The 21,317-nt window shown below is 44.5% G+C and overlaps 1 protein-coding gene across 8 annotated transcripts in view; it reads left to right on the forward strand.

Moving 5' to 3' along the window:
* ABLIM1 (actin binding LIM protein 1) overlaps positions 1–21,317 on the forward strand; it is a 321,669-nt gene that overhangs the window by 268,378 nt on the left and 31,974 nt on the right. For all 8 annotated transcript variants that reach the window (XM_084634868.1, XM_084634873.1, XM_084634874.1 and 5 more), the window contains exons 11-12: positions 8,090–8,125; positions 9,413–9,542. In XM_084634868.1, coding sequence (XP_084490994.1) covers positions 8,090–8,125; positions 9,413–9,542 — 166 coding nt within the window. The remainder of the gene's footprint in view (positions 1–8,089; positions 8,126–9,412; positions 9,543–21,317) is intronic.

Below are 21,317 nucleotides of genomic sequence, written 5' to 3' on the forward strand. Positions count from 1 at the left end.
TATGCGCTTTGGGCACGGTAAATATTTTTGGAGACATCTTATGGGTAGTGAAAACACATTCATCAACACTCTGGCTTTTGAGGTAGACACTAACAACCACAATCTCGATAAATATTTATCACACAGAATAACTAATTAAATTAAACATGCTGCTAAATTGACTTTAGGATTTAGGTGTGATTAATACATGTTCACAATGAAATCTACATTGAATCAATGCTGTTTACTAAAGTGATCTCTGCACAATGCAAAGTGTTTTTCCTGGTTTTTCTTCGAGCAATTGCTTACGTCCATCCAACTTCAGTGCATGTGCTCGCCACATGCACTGGTGCCGGATGTTTTTCCCCTCAGCAGTATCCGTAGGGGACGGCTCTGGCGCTCCCTGGAGTGGCGCGCATACGCCACAGAATATAGGGTACTGCCGGCCCCCTCCGCCCTCAGTTCCTTCTTGCTGCCAGTGACAATGCATGGAACTGTTGCTGCTTCAGCTAGCAATGTTGCTTCTCGTTCGTTCAAACCCATTTACCTCTTATATGTTGTTGTCTATAGTTTCCCTCTAGTTTTATTTTCCCTATTTGTTAAAGACTTAGTAGGTCCCAAACGGGACTTCGCCTCAGGATGGTGCATGCCCTGGTCCCCAGGCTTTAAGCACTGTGATCGCTGTAAAAGGCCCATGCCCATTAGCAACCCACATAACAGTTGTTTATGGTGCTTGGGCAAAGGTCACATAATTGATAAGTGCAGAATCTGCAAGTCCTTCAAGCCCAGGATGAAGAAGGAGTGGGACATTCGCTTGAAGGCACTCCTTATGGAGTCTGCCCTTACCCCAATGCCGGAGCAGCACTCTGATTCGGCGCCAAGCACCGTGACCTCAGTGCGCAGCTTCCCACAGGTACCGTCTGCACGGCACTGGTTCCCTTCCATGGCTCCAGCCAAGAAGCCCAGGAAGACAGAGCGAGGAAGGTTTCCAGCTTCCTGCAAGGAAAAGGACAAGTCTGGGGTGGATCAAGGGCCTGTCTCAGGCACCTCTTCACCCCCTTCGGGATCGCTCAACCTGAGCAGGGGCCCGAGGTGTAGCTCAACCCACTCCCCGCCAGCTACCTCAGATATCGACGGAGGTCCTCGTCAGCTCTGGGTGTCATCCACACCGGAGGCCCTGCAAGCAGTGCAAGAGATTATGTTCCTCCCAGTGCCGCCCACTCTGGCCCCTGCGGGGTCCCGGTCATGGAGTAAACCCGCGTTTAGACCACCGCAGTCTCCACCTTTATGGCAACGCTCCCTGTCGCGGGGGACATCCTGCCAGTGGTCGCCCTCTTGCAGCCATCACGCTTCTTGACCGTGATAGACAGAAGCTTCACAGCCCCATCCGGTCTCCGGACCTCGGACATGGGAAGGAAGGCTCGAGGTGCAGCTTGCCGGTAACCGGGCGCAGACCTCTGTAGGCATGCACTCCCTGGAAGGACTTTCAAGTTGGCGCCGGAATCTGCGCAGCACCGGTACCGTTCCAGGGACAGGTCAAGGGACTGATGGTACTGTTCCCCGGACCGTCGCTGATTCCCCAGTGCAGCATCACCGTGCGGCTTCACACCAAGCCCGCTCTGGTTCCCAGTCCTGCTCGACATCCCAGTACCACTTGTTGAGCATGAGGCACAGATTGCCTTTGCAGATTTGCTGAGTGCCGCCGGTTGCCGAGGCCCCAATCCGGGTGCCTGTCAAGGTCAGCCAGATCCAACTCTGGGAGGAGTGACCGGTACCAGTCGGGAGAGAGCCACCACTCAGCCCCATCTTGGTTGCAGGGGAGCGACCGCTCCGACTTTAGCTCAGGTTTGAAGCGAGGTTCCCTAGCTGCAGGACAAGCTACGATACCTATGGTGCAGACTACGTTGACGGCACCGCAGTCTTAGACTCCGTGGCTGGCACAGTGGTACCCATGGAGGTTCACTCAGCCCTCCTGGGCCACCCACTCGGTATCCGGTATCAGAGAGATCAGCTACCTCCCTCTCCATTTCAAGAGGCCTCAGCTGCAGGCACCCTGGAGGCACAAGAGGAAGTGGGTGAGCAAGCTGTCGGACCACCTCTGGTTGTGGAGGACCCCTTTGCACCAGCTTTCTCCTCCTCATCACCAGATGAGGCTATAGTGGGGCCACTCTACCAGTTCCCCAGGATGATGCTAAGGTGCATCAGGAATTGTTAAAGGGGTCAATTCGTGGTCCTTCCATTTGGCTTAGCAACAGGACTACGGGTATTTACCAAGTGCATGTTGGTGGTGGTGGCTTACCTCAGACGTCAGGGTGTCCAGATCTACCCGTACCTCGACGACTGGCTCATCAAGGGCAACTCCAGGTCCAAGGGGACGTCGCGGTGCTGCTGACCATGCGCCGTTGCCTCGGCCTGTTGGTAAATGACAAAAAATCCCTGTTACTTCTGGTACAGAGGATAGAGTTCATCGGAGCAGAGCTCGACTCGACCTGGGCCACTGCGTTCCTGCCACTGGAGAAATTCAGGGCACTGACGGACCTCATCGCAGAAGTCTCCATGTTTCCCCTGACCACAGCCGGAGTTTGCCTGCATCTACTAGTTACATGGCAGTGTGTACATATGTGGTGCACCACGACAGGCTCCGGATGCGACCCCTGCAGCAATGGCTGCCAACGGTCTACTCCCAGTCTAGGGACCACCTGGAGAAGGTCATCACCTTCTGTACTTACCTCGCTGCATTGTTGGACCGATCCCAGGAAAGTCCTGTAAGGAGTTCCCCTCAACAACACTCTTCACTCAGTTGAGTTGGTTTCAGACGCCTCGGACCTCATCTGGGGGACCCACCTCAGCACTCTCCATACCCAAGGTATGTGGTCCCCAGAGGAATTGACGCTACATATAAACGTCAAAGACCTCAGGGCGGTGTGCAGAGCATGCATGGTTTTCCTACTTCACCTGTTGGGCAGAGTGATCAGAGTTCTCACAGACAACACAGCCTTGATGTTCTACATCAACAGGCAAGGCGGAGTGTGATCCTTGGCCCTCTGCCAAGAGGCACTCCATCTCTGGGACTTCTGCATCGACCATGGTATCCACCGAGAAGCATGTCACCTTCCAGATGCCAGGAACACACTAGCAGATCACCTAAGCAGGGACTTCTCCTCTCACCACAAGTGAATGCTCCACCCGGATATAGCCGGCATGATCTTCCAGAGGTGGGGAACTCCCCAAGTAGATTTGTTCACCATCAGACAGAACAGGAGGTGCCACAGGTTCTACTCCAGACAGGGTCTGGGCAAGGGCTCCCTCTCCGATGCTTTCCTCCTGCCATGGGCAGGAAGCCTGTTGTACGCGTTCCCTCTGATTCCACTCATCAGCAAAGTCCTAGCGAAAATCAAAAGGGACAAGGCGCAGGTTATCACCCCAGCGTGGCCACGGCAGCACGGGTTTGGGATGCTGTTGAGCTTGGCAGCGGTTCCCCCGTGGCCCCTGCCAGATCAACCAGACCTGCTGTCACAGGACCACGGTCACCTCTTGCACCCCAACCTTGCATCTCTCCACCTCACGGCATGGATGCTGCGTGGCTGAACCCTGAAGAACGGACTTGTTCAGAGCAGGTCCAACAGGTCCTCCTGAGGAGTAGAAAACCCTCGACTAGACAGACCTACCTGGCAAAGTGGACAAGGTTCTCCCACTGGGCGGCCAAACGGGGCATCTCCCCTTCGCATTCTTCGGTGCAGTTGATCTTAGACTACCTGCTTCATTTGAGGAACCAGGGCCTGGCACAATCCTCTATCAAGGTGCATTTGGTGGCCATCTCCGCCTTTCATCCACCCATCCAGGGACAGACAGTGTTCTCCCATGACATGATGGTCAGGTTCCTCAGAGGTCTCGAGAGACTTTCCTCAAATTCAGTCCCTCAACTTGGTTCTGTCCAGGCTCATGGGCCCACCCTTTGAGCCTCTGGCCTCGTGCTCCCTGTCTCACCTATCATAGAAGGTAGCTTTCCTGGTGGCAGTGATGTCGGCAAGATGAGTCTCTGAGCTGCGAACCCTGACCTCAGAACTGCCGTACACGGTCTTCTATAAGGACAAGGTCCAGCTCCAGCTCCACCCAGCCTTTCTTTCCAGATGGTGTCTGCTTTCCACATGAGCCAGGACATCATCCTTCCGGTCTTCTGCTCCAAGCCCCATGAGACTAATGAAGAGAGGTGCCTCCATGCTTTGGACGTAAGAAGGGCCCTGGCTTTCTACCTAGACTGGACAAAGCCTTTCTGTAGGTCAACTCAGCTTTTCCTCTCTACAGCTGATAGAATGAAGGATTTCTAACTGGATTATCTTTTGCATAAGGGCTTGTTATGAGCTGGCAGGGGCCCTGCCACCGCCGCTCATTAGAGCCCACTCAACTGGAGCGCAGGCATCTTCGACGGCCTTCCTGGCACACATTCCAATCCAGGACATCTGTAAAGCTGCGACATGGTCCTCGGTGCACACGTTCACGGCCCACTACGCCATCACTCAGCAGACCAGGGACGACGCTGGGTTGCAATGTAGATTGTAACACAAATGGGAGTGAACGCCTTACCCACCTCCGAGGGGTACTGCTGGGAGTCACCTAAGTTGAATGGACATGAGCAATCACTCAAAGAAGAAGAGACAGTTACCTTTTTCCATAACTGTTGTTCTTCGAGATATGTTGCTCATGTCCATTCAATGACACACCCTCCTTCCCCACTGTCGGAGTTTCCAGCAAGAGGAAACTGAGGGTGGAGGGGGCCGGTGGCACCCTATATGCCGCGGCATATACATATCACTCCAGGGGGCACCAGAGCTGGTCCCCTACGGACACTGCTGAAGGGAAAACTTCCAGCACTAGTGTCTGTGGTGAGCACACACACCTAAGTTGAATGGACATGAGCAACACATCTCGAAGAACACCAATTACGGGGAAAAGGTAACTGTCTTTTACATCATATGCCATATTACTTACTATTCATATTCATATTGTATGCCAAGAGCAAAAAAGAGAAACTAAGAGAGGTGGATTGCGACAGTCGTCATAACTCAGCCTTAAAAATCCAAAAAGGAACACAATGGCAATTTCTCCAATTCATGAAAGTCTGTTAAAGAGTTCCCTTCTTTCACTGCCTGGTGATGTTCCATGTTGACTTTAAAGGTCCATATGATAGCCTTTCAAGAAGCCATTGCATCCTTTCAGAAATAACTCCTCAGGTTTCCGTGTACAATGCTACAGGTAAGCTTTTCCTAAGTAGGGGGTCTGATTTTGCACTTCTGAAGTTAATGGGCATTTGCCATTGGCATCAGTGAGTGCAGGATCAAGCCCTATTTTAGGGCCATATCCTCAAGCTCTCAGTTCCCATTTAGGTACGTAAAGAAGTGGCCATATTTCCAAAGGAGCGCAGTGTGTTCAGTGAAAAGCTCTTGTGAAAATCTAGCCAGTAGTGGCTGCCACATTTGCCCTCAAAGACACTGCATTACCACTGTCTAAGGCCTTGCCAACACAGGGTCTACGCATGGCCCTATTGTGAAATGAGTGGTTGCCATGGTTGCTGGGGAACGTATTAATTTTCTTGGCACTGGGATGTACATATCTGGGGTGTTCATTGACAAGGGCAGTCCAGTTAAGCAGCGGTCAATCCTAACGTATAACGTGGGGGATAAATCAGTTCCCTGGGCACACTCCTGATTAGCTATATCCCTCTCTGTAGTTTGTTGCATGTGACTTTTAATCTGACATTATAAAAATGAAATATGATAGACTTGCATGAACCTTCCGTTGGGCTTTAATTGGTTTTGTCACAATTCGTGGGAAGGGCTGTGTTTTTTTCAACGTCCATTTGATACAATTAAATAAAATTTGCTACAGTCCCCTCAAACAAGAGGGGTCATTTTATGCAAAAGCCCAATGGGGATTAGAGCAGTGCCAGTTTGAGGTACAGGAGTTTTGCTGAGTGCTGCAACCAAAATCTCCTATTGGGAACTTACCCATGAATGTTTCACAATATAATAGACAGTCTTATTCACTTCTGTTTCTTTTATGTAGCAAACAGAGTTCAGTGCCGTTACCTCTTATAAGCTCTGTGGGGTCCGCTCTCCCCTCACAATGCACACAGCTCCAATTATAGTCCTGTGCACCCAGACAGGAGAGTGGAGAGAAACTCTGAGGTATTTTCCATCCATCCCTCATGCTCCTTTGCAATGAAACTTTATCAGACTGAATTCTTCTCCCCTAAGTTGTGCAGAAACCCCATCAACATAAATAGGGCAAAGCTGTGAGTCAGCAAGGAGGACAGAGCACATGGAACTTTTTCTCCAAGCACAAGTTTGCTAGCAGCCCCAACCCAAGGGGTACACACTGTTGACACTGCCTCCCCGCTGCACCAGCCTCTGGAGCTGGCTAGGTGCTGACTACTCTGAATTTTGGGACCTATTTATCAGGCAGAAATGCTCTACGGCAGCAGAGCGGATGGAAAGCTGCTTCAGCTGTTCCTTGGGCAGCTGCTCTGCCCCTTGTTTTCCTCTTCTCTGTGGTTCCAGGCACAATATAGGGTAGCATTAGACTTTTCCTTTTAATCATTTTTAAAATGGCTATAATAGTCTCTCTCTAATCAATTCAGTTCATTCCTTAATAAATCCCTGTACTGTGTCTTTAAAAGTCTGCAATGAAAAAAGTTTTCACATAGCACCACCTAGTGGAGGCCAACCAGCTAGTAATTTAGTTACAGTGGCTATGGGAGTTAGTTGGGAAGTGAAGCTAAGCTCAGGATGTGAAGTACTGTGGGTATTAACTTGTTAACATAATAGATACACAAATAGGAAGAAATCATTTTGTAATATATAGTGGCATTAGAAAGGTTTGTTGTTTCGGTATAAATATACATCTGGGCTGACCGTTGAAGATGTTTATAAGCGTTCTGAATGTTCAAGCTATACAGAATCCACAGGTCTGCAATTTCTCTCCCACCGTAGTGCCCTGATCGGTGTAGGAGTTGGGCCTCTTGACTTTTGGTGCATTAATTACTGTGGGAGTCACTTTTCATCAGTATTCCCTTTATTTCAAGAGACTATAGCACTGAAGGACCCTGACCACCTACTGCTGCTTATATCGCCGCTGTTGTAATCTGGAACAGTTTTTTCTTGAACCTGTCTACTGCTGTACTAGAGAGAGACCAACCCAACAGTACTAAAGCCGGGAAAATTCTCATTGAAGTCAATGAGAGTTTTGCTGACATCAGGACTACAGGCTTAACCCCAGAAATGCTAAAACTACTATTACCCTGCCAATAAAATGACCCATGTAAATGTGGTGTAACTGTGGTGCGTGATGATCTAGCAAAACACTTAAGGTCTTGTGTAACTTTAAGCATCTGAGTATCCCTGTTGGTTTTTAAGGGCCTGTCTCCACTACTGGTGGGATCTAGGCTGCAGCGATTGATCCGCCTGCGGTCGATTTAACGGGTCTAGTCAAGACCCACTAAATCGACCGCCAATTGCTCTCCTGTCAACTCTGGTACTCCACCAGAATGAGAAGAATAATGGGAGACGAGGGGAGAGTTTTTCCCATTGACTCAGCATGGTGCGGGCCCCGTGGTAAGTAGATCTAAGCTACGTCAACTTGAGTTACGCTTCTAATGTAATTCAAATTGTGTAGCTTAGATCGACTTTCACCTGTAGTGTAGACCTGTCCTAAGGAACTGTAGGTGAAATCCTGGCTTTATTGAAGTCAATGGGAATTCTGCCATTGACTTCAGTAGAGACATGTTTGATCCCAACTGCTTTTTTGAATCAGGTTAGTTTTGAAATCATCACTTTCCATTTGCACCAGTTTACTCCCCTGAACTTTTCCCTTTTTGCTTCTAAATATGCGTCTCGGTATATTTTAAACTGAATAGTTTAAAGACTTCAATGTGGTAGAAAGCCAGATACATGGTCATGTAAAGCCATGTGATAAATTGCCCATAATGAAATGTCATGCACTCAAGCCAAAACAAGTCACACATGTATCTAACCTAGGTGTGTTTAGATCAGCATTTGCTGGCAAAGCAGGAGCAAGCCTGTTTCTGTAACATTCTCTCTTTCATGTCTTTCAGTCTCCAAGGACACTGTCTCCCACCCCGTCTGCAGAAGTAAGTCTGATGGAGCCCTCTGGGGCAATGTGTCACAATTGCTAGAATTATTGCTGCCAGGAAGTGCAGTTATTGCTTGTTCTAGGCAGCCCAGTTCTATTTGCTATTTACATAGCACAGCTTTTTTGATTATTGAAAGTGCAGGAAAATCAAAAGAGAGGACATTTAGTGCTATCTGCCTGATTGCTATGGAGAATGAAGCCACTGCGGGATTTGATGTCTGCAGAGCAAAGGCATTTATCAAAAGTCTATACAGCGAAGGTCACTTTCATGAATTCTTCTTTGTTTTGGCGCATAGATCAGGGCCAAATCAGGAGCGGTGCTGATTTACAGCAGCCAAAGACCTGTCCCTAAGCATCTGAATACTGTACGCTGCTTACCATTAACATCTTTGTGAGAAAACATTACTGTGGCATTCCTCTAGAGGGTACTGTGAACATTATAGTGACACTCAACACACGTAAAGACAGGTTTCAGAGTAGCAGCCGTGTTAGTCTGTATCCTACATGCATCTGATGAAGTGAGCTATAGCTCACGAAAGCTTATGCTCAGATAAATTTGTTAGTCTCTAAGGTGCCACAAGTACTCCTTTTCTTTTAACAAACGTAAAGGCATTTGTCAAGATTTTAGTTGCTAGCAGTATACAGTATATACATTGTCACTTGTTCTGTTTTCGTAAGTAAAATGTATGCTTACCTCTACATGCTTCCAGTTCTATAGTAATTTTATGAACAAGCTTATGGTCTTGGAGTTTTCCAGTTACACCTCTCCCACAGGAAAGGTGTGTTGCAGGGGGATTGTTTGCTTTTTTTTTTGTTCCAAGATTTACAAAAGTGACCAGTGATCTTGGGTGCCTCTGTTTTTGGATGGCCACATAAAAAACATTTAGAAGAGCCCGATTCTTAGGAGGTGGTGGTTGAGCCTTGAAAACCAGGCCTTCTTAAGGAATCTCAGGATGAAACACCCCAAATCACTCGTCACTTATGAAAATTGAGGCCTCAGTGTTACTTACCAGAATTTAGCCTGAAGGTCAGATGGAATTATAGGACTCTAGAACTTAGCTGTTAGTCTCTACAGTAGTGGATTCCATGAGAGAACTTCTGATGACAGATAGTACTGTGTGATGATGAAACAGACATTAAGATGAAAGGATGTTATTCCTTTAGCAGGTTCCACTGACATCTTGAGGCCATTGAAAACCAAGTATAGTTGGCAAATTGTCTGGAGTGCACTTAAACATTTTTATTATTATTATTATTAATTCTTTTAATGCTTCTTATTCTTCAGGGTTATCAGGATGTTCGGGATCGGATGATTCACAGGTCAACCAGTCAGGGCTCTATTAGTTCTCCAGTGTATAGTCGACACAGCTACACTCCCACAATGTCACGCTCCCCTCAGCATTTCCACAGACCTGGTAAGAGCAACTGCATCAGCAATTTACAACTTGAAGCATTGTATTTCTTATTATGTCACTTAATGAAATAGAGAAGAAACTATTAATTGTTTAGCGTTGAAAAGCTAGTGGCAAATTTTAAAACTCTCATTCCTATTTATTCGTCTCATTTTTTGACAAATACAAGACCAATTAGTGTATGAATGTATTGTAAATTACTCACCTGTTTTATAACAAAGTCGAATTAGGAATATTTTTATGTATTTGAGCGTAAACCATTTTTTGCTGCATGAAATTCAGGGAGGCTGCCTGGTGTCTGAAGGAAAACAATACATCTTGGAAATAAAAATCATGGCCTAACTTTCTAAAGTGACTAGTGATTTTGGGTACCTAACACCTTAGAGACTCCTGATTTTCAGAAAGTGCTGAGCATGCGCCCTCTAAAAATGAGGCCCATTTAAGGTGTCTCAAGGGGGCACCCAAAAATTCAGACACCCAAAATCACTAGTCACTTCTGAAAATTTCGGCTCATATTTGCCAAGTAGAATTTCTTAATTAAAAGCCTAGTATGTTGCCAAGGGCTACATTTAAATAATATGGATCTAACTTATTCACTCAGAAGTAATACAGTTGCATGTAAAAAATAGACAAACATACACACTGCTTCAAGTCCCCAGTACATTCACAATTATTCATTGTATGTATGAAATATATGCATATGTTTGCATTTTTATAAATACATGTTAGGCACTCATTTTGATGAAATATGGTTCTAAAGGTTATTTTTTAATCTACTCCTCCAGATATGTTGAGTTTTCACATTATATTGATGAAATAAAATCTTTGTAATGAAGTTTTAAATTAAGCAATACACTCATACAGCCATATTCCCATCACTGATTACCCAGCACCAGAATGGTTGGGATACCAAAAGGCCATATGCAGTAGGATCTGTATTTTTAAAAGTAGGGATCTATGAAAGAATGATCAGTGTGGAGTTTGAGTGACTTAATTGTCTTCTAGTGGTGGCGGGCTGAAAACTGCTAGTTACCTATATCAAAAAATACTTCATTTTAAGGACCTAATTTCATGATGTGGGACAAAGTCAATATTGTACGTTACAAGATACTGATAACATGATGATGATGTTTTAAGATGTGCATTGTAGTTAAAACCAAAGGCGGCTGACAAAGTATGAAAAAGCTGCAAACTTCTGTTTAGTGCTATCAGATCTCTTAAGGTTTTTCACATTTTGTTTGTCATTGATTTGGACAAATCTGGGCTTTATTCCAAAGTTTACTGTGACACTGAGTTTCACTATTTCAGTAAAAAAAAAAAGGCCATGTGTTTGTGTAAAGTACTTTTCTTTGGAACAATCTCTCTGTTTATATGTTCTCCAGCTTTCCTTCAGTGTAGAGATGAGCTCAAGCCACAAAGTTTGGATGCAGATCTGAAATCTGCTTAAGTTTGTGGGGCACAGAGTATTTTGGGGGCTTTTGTTTCAGATCATAGCTACTTAAATATCACATCTTTGGCTCATTTCTCAAGAAATTTGTATTACTCATTTGTTTCTGTTCTACACATAATACCATTTGCCTTTAGCATTCTTATTTTTTATCTTTCCAACATGCTTTGAGCTAATCATTTGTAATGCTCTGTAATTCTCTCCCAGCATTACTGGAGTTGATCAGTTAAAGCAGTACCTATCTGATCACCTTATTGTTGGCAAGAACATAGATACTTCTTGCATGATTAAGCTGAGTTCTCTTACATAACTTCTTGCTTTGTCTGGCTCCAGGGCAACCCTTGAGAAAGAAGTGAACCACTTTGGAGTGGTTCCTTTTTGTTGACACTGCTAGCACATCATTTCTTTAAGCAATTCGTGCTTTAAACGTTTTGCAAAAGTTTGCAGCCTTTCGCCCTCACCACCCGCCTCAGCTGCTCTTTGGAATTTCTTAAAACAATAGGAAACCTCTTGCATGCCTCTGGACTGCTGTTATTTGGTTAGGCACTTATCAAAGCAGCTGCTTTCTAAATTAATTTGGATTTAGAGTTTGTGATGTTTGCAGAGGATAGCAGGCTGATTTCTGGTAAATCAGTAGCTCTTTATGCCAGAGAATGTTATACTAAATGGGATGTACAATATAAATCTGAACCTGTTTTCAAATACTTCCTACAACTTTGCATAATATTTTTGAACCCTGGTATTACTTTAACCTTTTGTCTTCCTACTTTTCAGACTCCTAATTGTTCAGTGGTGTTTCCTTTGAAGCCTCTTTCCCTGCCTCTTATTTTTTGTTTTTTCTTTGTTTTCATTTGGTCTTGCCCCACGATTCCTTGCTGCTGCAGAGCTGCTGTCTACTGGTGTGCAACGGTTGTCATACCTGTGCACTAGCAGTCTCAGCTCCACCCACAATGACTCCCGCCCTAACTCCCCATTCCGACACCACTTCATTCCCCATGTCAAAGGTAAGGAGCCAGGCCTTTCCAGTTAGTGCCCTACAGAATGGAGATTTATTAGCATTTGGACAAAGCTAATAAGATGCATCTCCATAAGGTGGCCATTGGCTGCGTAGCTCTCAGCATGCCTCCAAATGTGTCATTACATCTACAACTGTGTTAGACTGACATAGCATCTTCTCTCTGAGGAAATATGTCATTTCTAAGGGCCCTAGTTAAAGAGTCAGATGTATATTGCGTGTAATAAATATACAGGAAAGCATTATCATCCACCACTTAGAAAAGAGATGTACTGAATTTTGCTTATTTCCATAGCAGTCTGTAATCCACATAGGACCTCTCATGTCCAATTTAATTCTTATTAATTCTGGATCCTTAAAATATAAATATTTAAGTTTAAAAACTTCCCGCTAATATTGCCTGGATGAGGTCAAGTTGAGAATATTGAATAAAAAGCTTTTACGTCATGTAAAGATCAACGGCAACAAGGAAACGCATCACTGTTAATTATGACAGCACTGATTGCTGTCTGACCAAATGTTGTTAAAATCTCATTATTATTTTTTTGTCTAAAATTGTTCAAACTCTTTTCTGTTGATTTTTTGTGTGGGGAAGGGGGGATTTGTCATCTTTGCTTTCTGCCCCTTCAGTGAGCTCATTCCAGATAGTTAACCTCTATTTCTGCTTCTTGCCTTCTGTGAAAGTTGTATTTTATTTTCATTTTTACTGGAGCAGAGGCCAGTTGATGCTCTCATTTCCCCAACATGCTGGTGAAATGGAGAGTATCGGTTGGGTGAGGAGGTCACAATTTACATTTGCTGTGAGAGCTCAGGGAAGAGGCAGTAGCATGAGCTGAGCATATTTTATATTCCTGTTCTGTTGACCAATGCAGACAGCATTGGTGTTACCAGTAAAAGAGTTTTAAACAGATTGTTGCCGGGGTCTTTCAAGTAATGCTAATAAAGCTCAACCTTCTATTTCCCTCAAACACTCAGGTCAATGTTACTGATTTTGATCCTTTCATTTTTGTAGATTTTTTTTTTTATTAACATGCACTTCCAACCCATTCCTTCCAATTCTTTTAATTGCGTCCCAGTTAGAAATCTCACTTCGTACTTAAAAGATGGGGACCCTTAAAAATCGATGCACTGCTCATTTCAGCATGCAGTTGATCCATAAACTTTGCAATTTCAACATTCTTTTGCTGTAAATCTAGATTAATGCTCACCCTCCTTCCAAAGGCACTTCTGTCCCTTTTCCATTACTGTTAAGAGAATAGCTTTTTCAACAGATAACACAGGAAAACTCTCTTCATATTCCTTCCCAATTGTTTTCAGTCATCTGAAAAATAAGACTCTTGGGGGTTAAATCTGTCAATCCAAATGGGACACTAGGAAAAGGGCATGTTTCCTATAAGATAAATGTGTAGCAAAAATTAGAAGATTCCACCATTGTACCAGGAGATTTTGTATACAAAACTTTGGCTTAAGTAAGATTCATTGGGCTAGAGTCTTAGCTGGTATAAATCAGCATAGATCAGCAAGGGAGTTGTATTGATTTACGTCAGCCAGAGATGTGGCACTTTGTTTCAATTTCTATTTATTTTTTTATCAAAGAGGGGGAAATCTTCACTGTGACTAATCGAAAAGAAAAATGTTTCCCTGTTTTCAGTTGGACAACAAGCCTTAACTCCACTGGGAGGTGAGGGCACTCAGCACCTACAGAAAGCTCGGAGTTTCCCCAAGGATTGAACCCAACCTCAGAATTTTGTACCCTTTTTCCCAGAATCTAAATAATTTACAAAGGTCAAGGTACCGAATTCTACTTTGCAATGGGCCTGATTTTCCTGTCCCACAAGTGTAAATCCACTGAAGTCAATGGAGTTACATTGCTGCAAAGGCAGTATAAGTGAAGAGAGAAGTAGGCCTGGTATATTGTACTGCACATGATTAACCTACAGTAATCTGTGCAGGCAGGTCATTTTACCTAAGAGGCTAACAAAGACATAATGCTGTACCTTTGCAAGCTGTATTCCAATTGGTTGGGCATGTAATTGGGCACGTATAGTGCTAAAATAATGAAATCCAAGCATCAGACAAGCAAGGATTCAGAATAGGGGTTAAATGAACGATTCAAATTATCCCTTTTAATCCCTAACTCACAGCGCTCATTGGCTGAGGCTGTAAAAGGCTCATGATGACAGACATTTCTTCATTAACTAGAATCTGGGAGCACATGTGCTATCTCTCTATATGCTCATGTACTGTACGATTTTACATGTGTGTACATAGTGTTATATGGAGAGATTATATAGTTTGCATGGTATGGTTTTTTTTCCTTTTCATTTCTTTGACATTCAAAATGTGTTGATTAGAATGCATCATATGGTACATGCTGCCCACTGTTCCATATTTATATCTGAGCTTTTTGTTAGCTAGTGATGGGATAGAGCTGGGTATCCATACTACATTCTGTACTCTGCCTTCCCTCTGCCATTCCTCTGTGTCCAAGTACATTTCTTCCGGATCAGTGTAGCAGAGCACAAGGGAGCTGGCATTGGCTTTGTAGGATCTAGTGAGAACTTCATGAATATGTAGCCACATAAGGTGTCTTGTCTATCCTAGGTGTCTCCTTTTCAGGGTAGATGGTGGAGAATAGCTGCATATGACCACTATGCTCCACATTCATATATAATGCAGGGACAAAAAAACCCTCCGTCCCCCTCAAATGGGCTTTGCAATCCTGTCTGTGGATACTTTGAAATGATGGATACACTTGGCCAAATTCAAAGGTGAGATGTAAAGTGAATTCCCATACACTTGGTCAGACTCTGTGTCCTATCTACCAATCTGTAAGGGCTGTTGTCATAACCACAGTGGTCCCAGGATATTACTGAGATAAGGTGGGCGAGGTAATGTCTTTTATTGGAGTGACTTCTATTGGTGAAAGAGCTTACACAGAGCTCTTCCGCAGGTCCTGGAAGCTTGAAAGCATGTCTCTCTCAACAGCAGAAGTTGGTTCAATAAAAGATATTACCACACCCACTTTCTCTTGATTGTGTAAGGGAATATAAATTGATGTAATTTAAATGCTGATGAGTCAGAAGAAGGTGTACATTTTCTCTTCTTTAACGTACACCTTCCTGTTTGTTAGCACTGCTGGTGTGTGCATTAAACCAACATAAACTCACTTAGGCCTGGTCTAAATTTAAAGCTTAACTGTTGTTAAGGCGTGACCTAGTTATACCAGTAAAAGCCCTAGTGTTGACACAGTTGTATGAGTATAAGGGCTTGTCTACACTTACATTTTATAGCTCTCTAACTTGCTGGCTCAGGGGTGTGAAAAATCACCCCCCTGCATGCAGCAAGTCTGAGCGCTTTAAAGTGCTAGTGTAGACAGGCTCTCCCAGCCCTCGGAGCTAATCCCCTCGTGGAGGTGGATTACCAGGAGTGCTGGGAGAGCTTTCTCCCAGCGCTTGTGTGCGACTACACTCACACTTCAAAGCACTGCTGTGGGAGCGTTCCCGCGCAGCGCTTTGAAGTTTCCAGTGTAGACATACCCTAAGGCACTTTATACAGGTACAACATATTTTGTTTTGCCAAACCAGAATAAACTATACTGGTATAAGGACTTTTATGTCAATAAGAAAAGGAGTACTTGTGGCACCTTAGAGACTAACCAATTTATTTGAGCATGAGCTTTCGTCAGCTACAGCTCACTTCATCGGATGCATACCGTGGAAACTGCCTTTCATGCAGTTGATAGATTTCCACTCCATACGGCTAAATGCAGTGCCTTGCATAATGACAGGTTTCAGAGTAACAGCCGTGTTAGTCTGTATTCGCAAAAAGAAAAGGAGTACTTGTGGCACCTTAGAGACTAACCAATTTATTTGAGCATAAGCTTTCGTGAGCTACAGCTCACTTCATCGGATGCATACTGTCCACAGTAGTGGAGTGAAGTGAGCTGTAGCTCACGAAAGCTTATGCTCAAATAAAGCTTATGCTCAAATAAATTGGTTAGTCTCTAAGGTGCCACAAGTCCTCCTTTTCTTTTATGTCAATGTAACTGTGTCTACACTGGGGAAAGAGGGTTGCTGCTTTAGCTATGGAGCATATACAAGCACACGTCCATAGGCAAAACCTTGACCCCATTAAAGTCAATGGAAAGCTCCTGTTGACTGGAATGGGGCCAGAATTTTGCCCCCTCTGCCTAGGATTTTTCAGAGGTCTTCAAGAGCATTGCAGAGCCGCAGCAGGCTCATGGGTGAACTGGGCCTCTGAGTTTAGAGGCATCATTGCATGAGAGGTCACCTGCCCTCGCAAAATGTGCCTGGCACTGGAATGGTGACTTTAGGCCCGTGTTACCACATGGGGCCGCATCCCCACATCCGCACACACACACACACCCCTCTCGATCTCACTCACCCCAGTGCCTGCCTGTGTGATACTGACTCCAGTGCTTGCAGGCTGCAGCAGAAATTGAATGCTCTAACAGCCCTGCCCTGGAAGAAAGACGTGGTTTGGCTCAATTTCCTGGCTTTCTGCTCCACATAGGAAGTAGAGGCCAGAAATCCTTACAGACGGGTGGATGGTGGCTCACCACAGCCTGAGGAGGGCTGCAAGCTGGCAGGAGTTGTCCTGGCATGTTAGTGCAGTGGTTATTCAGAGGTGCAGAGACTCAGTGATAATTTGACAAGGATCTGGATGTGTCTGTGTATTTTAGCCTCTGCCTGGTTCTGTGAGCTTGGCCCTATTTCTGCATGGAAGTCGTGTGGCAGTCACCATAAAGATCTGGAGCTGTCTGAAGTGGGGCTTCTTTGGTCTTAGGCATCCCAGAATGCACTGACCTATGAGCCAGGCCTGGGATTCCTAGACTGCTGGCTGCAAGCCAGCCTTGCAAGCAAAGAAAGTAGCAGTGGTAAGCAAGACAGAGGGCAGCAGGAGGATAAGGAATCTGCATGAGAAAGGCATATACAGATTGCCATTCAGTCAGTGGTGCCTCTATGGGTGGGGCCAATGCTGGGCATGTCAGAAAGGACCAGAATCATGCAATATTATACAAAAGTTTTTCCTGACTCTAAATGGTTATCAGCTGATCCCTGAAGCATAAGGTACCTGAGCTTAGGAGGAGGATAAGGTAGTGAAAAGGAACAAATGGAAAGAGTTAAGAGAAGGGAAAGGTCTCTGAATTCCACTTCCCCAACTGCTGCATCCGAATGATCTATATAAATTAAAACCACTTCCGATTTTCTCCTCATCTCCGGCCTGTTAGAGTTCATATTCCTAGGGGTTTGTTTCCTTCAGTGCTGGCAGACTGAGGGTATGGCTACACTGCCAAAAGAAAGATGTGTTCTTAGCTAAGGTTAGCTAACTTGGGTTAAACTATCAGTGAAGAGGCTTGAGTTCCAGCCCAGGCTCCCTAATGGGCTTGAATTTAAGCTGCTAACTTGAGTTAGAAGCTGAGTTGCTGTGTCTTCACTGCTATTCTAACCTGAGTAAGCTAACCTGAGTTAAGAACACACCTTTTTCTTCAGTGTAGCCATTCCCTGAAGGGCTCCAGCGTGCTTTGTGGCTGCATAACTAGAACTGCTGCAATGCTTTGGAAGTTTACAAAGTGCCACAACACAGGCTCATGTTTGAGGCAATATGAGACATGTTCCTTTGCAGACATGGAAGGAATCACAAAGCACAAGCATACACCTAATGGCTGCACACCAGCCATGGATTATCTGGGTAGATGAAGGAGCAGGGGAGTGAGTCCACTTTTACACATACATGCACACTCATATGTGCACTTTTTGCTTATATTCCAAAGACAGACCAGAGGGACAACTCACACGCCAGAATTCTCTTTGTGAGGTCCATTATGTATGTTACTCTGGAAGTATCATGATAAGGAACATTTGCTTCCTGGAGCAGCATTCCCTAGTGCAGTGACTTTCCATACGAGCACCCTCCTCCCATTTGGTCGCATGATCTGTGTTACCTGTTGGGGTTGAAGACCCCTGCCCTAGACGTTTTGAAAATGAAGTGCACTATAGATTTCACTGGCTACTGCCAGGTTTTTCCATTCCATTATAAACATGTTCTCCTTTTTAGTTGAATTTCACGGCTGATTTCATTTATCCAGTTCAAAGAAATTCTCCTCAGCAAGGAGCTTCTGATATGTTTGGAGTCAGGAGAAAAGTAATTTAATTCTGCTGAAAGAATGACCCACCTTCTGGTCATTACTGTTCAGATGATGTCCTGCATCTCTGGCAAAGCTGTTCTCTAGTAGACCCGCAGATTGAGGTCACCATCATGGCTTGGGTCTCAGAGCTGATAAGAACCACCTTCCATTTCTGTTAATCCATTATGTTCTCATTTCTTCCTTATTTTTTCCCGGGCTGTGTGTTTACCTTTTTCCCCCCTATCTTCCTCCCCTGTCTTCCTTGCAACTTCATTCTACATAGGTATGTCATGTCTCACCCATGTGATTATCGTCATGCATGCTGGGTGGGTGTGCTTTTTTTGTCACCATCTCAAAACCTGCATGTTTTTCCTCAACTCAGATGCTGAAATAACAAATTTTCCATTGCTCTGTCTAGCGAGATGTTAAATGGCAATAGACTTAATGTAGTGGTGTTGCGGTCATCCCTCCCCCTCTGGGTCGAAGGTTGGCCAGACTGCCTCACTACATCACCAAATTGCTGCCTATTATTGGGGGAATTAGGAGACCAGGTGTTAGCGTCCTGACCATTCTAATGGGGCTGAATCTTAAACAGTCTGTAGTGCTCTAGCCCTCAGGCAGGGCAGAGCAGTGGATAGTTCAGGGACCCAGGCCCTCAAGGAGGGTGGGGCACCAAACTGTCTAAAAGCTTAACCCCCAGGCAGAGCAGTGAATAGTCTAGCATCCTAGCTCTGGCGGATGGTAGGCTAACGTAGGCCTCCTGGCCTACAGTGGGATCTGAGAGGGTCAGAATACAGTTTTATTTGCCCAGAAATTCTTTGTTCTTTTCACTCTGTATCATATCATATATATCATATATATATGATGCAGAGCCAATATAATGTACATATTGTACCTATCGGTGCTCTTCTTGCTAAAATATTAGTGTTCATAAACCCTTTTTTCTTAAGAGCCGTCATGGTCTAAGCCTCTCAGCAGATCAAGCTATAATTCTGTGTAACTCTTCTCAGCAAATTTTTAGGGACCAGGTTCTTGAGAGCAAATGATCTATTGTAACACAGGACTCCACTTTCTCAAATTGGGGCTGCTGCTGTAACTGTATCTGAAGTTTTTACACAGCACTACAAGGCTCTGGTACAGAAGTGCTGTGAAGTGCACCATTCTCTGCAATAGTGGTTAGGATTTAACGTCTATCCACCGAAGCATCATTCATCACGAATGACAGGTGTCACTGGGAAGACATTACAGAGGAACCTCCGGGAATAAAACAGAATGGAAACATCTGTGAAGCAATAAGTGCAGGGAGACCTGGTTCAATTCAGGGTACCCTGTCAATGGGGTCTGTTATATAACTTATTAGTGATATCATCTGGGTTCCTAGATGTGGGATTATCCAGCACAGTTTAGTCAATGTGATTGTGCTCACTAATTTGTAGTCAATATAAAAAGGAGTGTAGAAGGGCTTCTTCAGGATATGTACAGAGCAGCTAATTATTTATGGAGGCCCTAACACATTCACATTCTTGCAAAGCCACCCTCAGCCTTACCCCAGACATATATCTACCCCCAACACTTCTCTCTACATCCATCTTCCCATCTGTCAAAATGGTGATGAACGTCAGCCATGACCCACCTTCATGCCATGTTGTCACCAACATTCAGCAGGTAAAATGTACCTCTTGACAGCAAGGTGTGGATTGCAAGCTTCACTCACAGAAAACCCATAATTTGCTTGCTGCAAGACTGTGTAGTTCAAGAAGTCTCTTCTGATTACCCTTTCTCATTAAACGTTTTTCCTGCTAAATGCATGACTGCTCCCAACCAGTGGGAGCAGGAAGAGGGAATGACGTGTCTGCATACAAGTTTAAAATATGTCAAATTAGCTATGTGTTGAGATTTACAGTGGGGGTGGCCGTCTACAAAGCACTATCTTAATAAAAAGGAGTTTATAATGTTCTAATAGAAACAAGTCTCTATCCGAAGTCAACATAACCAAAATGATATATTCTATAGAGCCTGACTTCAGAACACAATATTACATCCTTGAATTGCCACACACAGATAACCATAAAACCAACAAGGAGGCTGGTGGCACTTTAAAGACTAACAGATTAAAGATTAAAGCCTCCTCGTTGTTTTTGTGGATACAGACTAACACGGCTACCCCTCTGATACAGATAACCCATGTCACTTTAAATAATCGTGCATTCTGCTACTCCTAGCTGATACGTAGTTTTCCAAATTAGCCATTGGTTGAACAGGACTCAGAAACAGTGAACCTAAAATAAAAGAATCACAGCACATGGAACATCTGATGGCACAGGACATTTGGGGACTGTGTAACAAGACAGGGCCAAACAATCAAAGTGGTACATATACTAGTTTGCACATGCATTTGTATGGACAAATTTTGTGCATGCAAATCATGCCCAAATATAGTGTTTGTGCATCAATTCCTCATGTGCATAGACAAGTCACAAGGGTGCAAGTGACTTCCTTAAGCACAAGTGGAGGGGCCTCTTGGAAAATTTGTTGTTTTAATCGCATGCCTCAGTCAAGGTAGCATGTACGGTGAATTGCCTTGCCCTTCTGCCGCATTTTTAGCTTACTGGCCACCCGTAGGAACAAAAATACTTTTATCTGATTATTGGATTTATAAAGTATAAGAAAGGTGCTTAGCCAACAGCTCTGGGTGCCTTGCCATTGCTTAGAAATACAGGTTAAAGTTCACAAGGACACTGGACTGGAAAATGTGACTTCTTTTGGAAACTGCAATTCCACTGGTTGTCAAAATTTAAAGCCCACTTTTCCTTCTCTCTTTCTCTTTTCACTGTGTCACTCAGTTCCAGCTGGCATTGGTCCCCTTCTACACATTTAAAAAACAGAAGGGGCTTGGTTCTCCTTTGGAGTCACTACATCTGTGTAAAGTAAGTGCACATGTGTTCTATTTTGATTGGCGAGCACTTCTCGTCCACTTTACACAGGTGTAAATGATGGCACAAGGTGCAGGAGAGTGGAGAATCAGGGCCAAGGTTTCCTTAGTTTTGGTTAGTGTCTGTGCAGCCATGTGGATGGAAAACTTGCTCTCAAATCTTGATGTCTGGGGTGGGAGATAAGCACTGCAGAGAGGTCTCTGGCTCATTTCAGCAACTTTCAGGGCTCCTG

Source organism: Lepidochelys olivacea, assembly GCF_965140295.1.
Source record: "Lepidochelys olivacea isolate rLepOli2 genome assembly, chromosome: 7".
NCBI classification, from domain to species: Eukaryota; Metazoa; Chordata; order Testudines; family Cheloniidae; genus Lepidochelys; species Lepidochelys olivacea.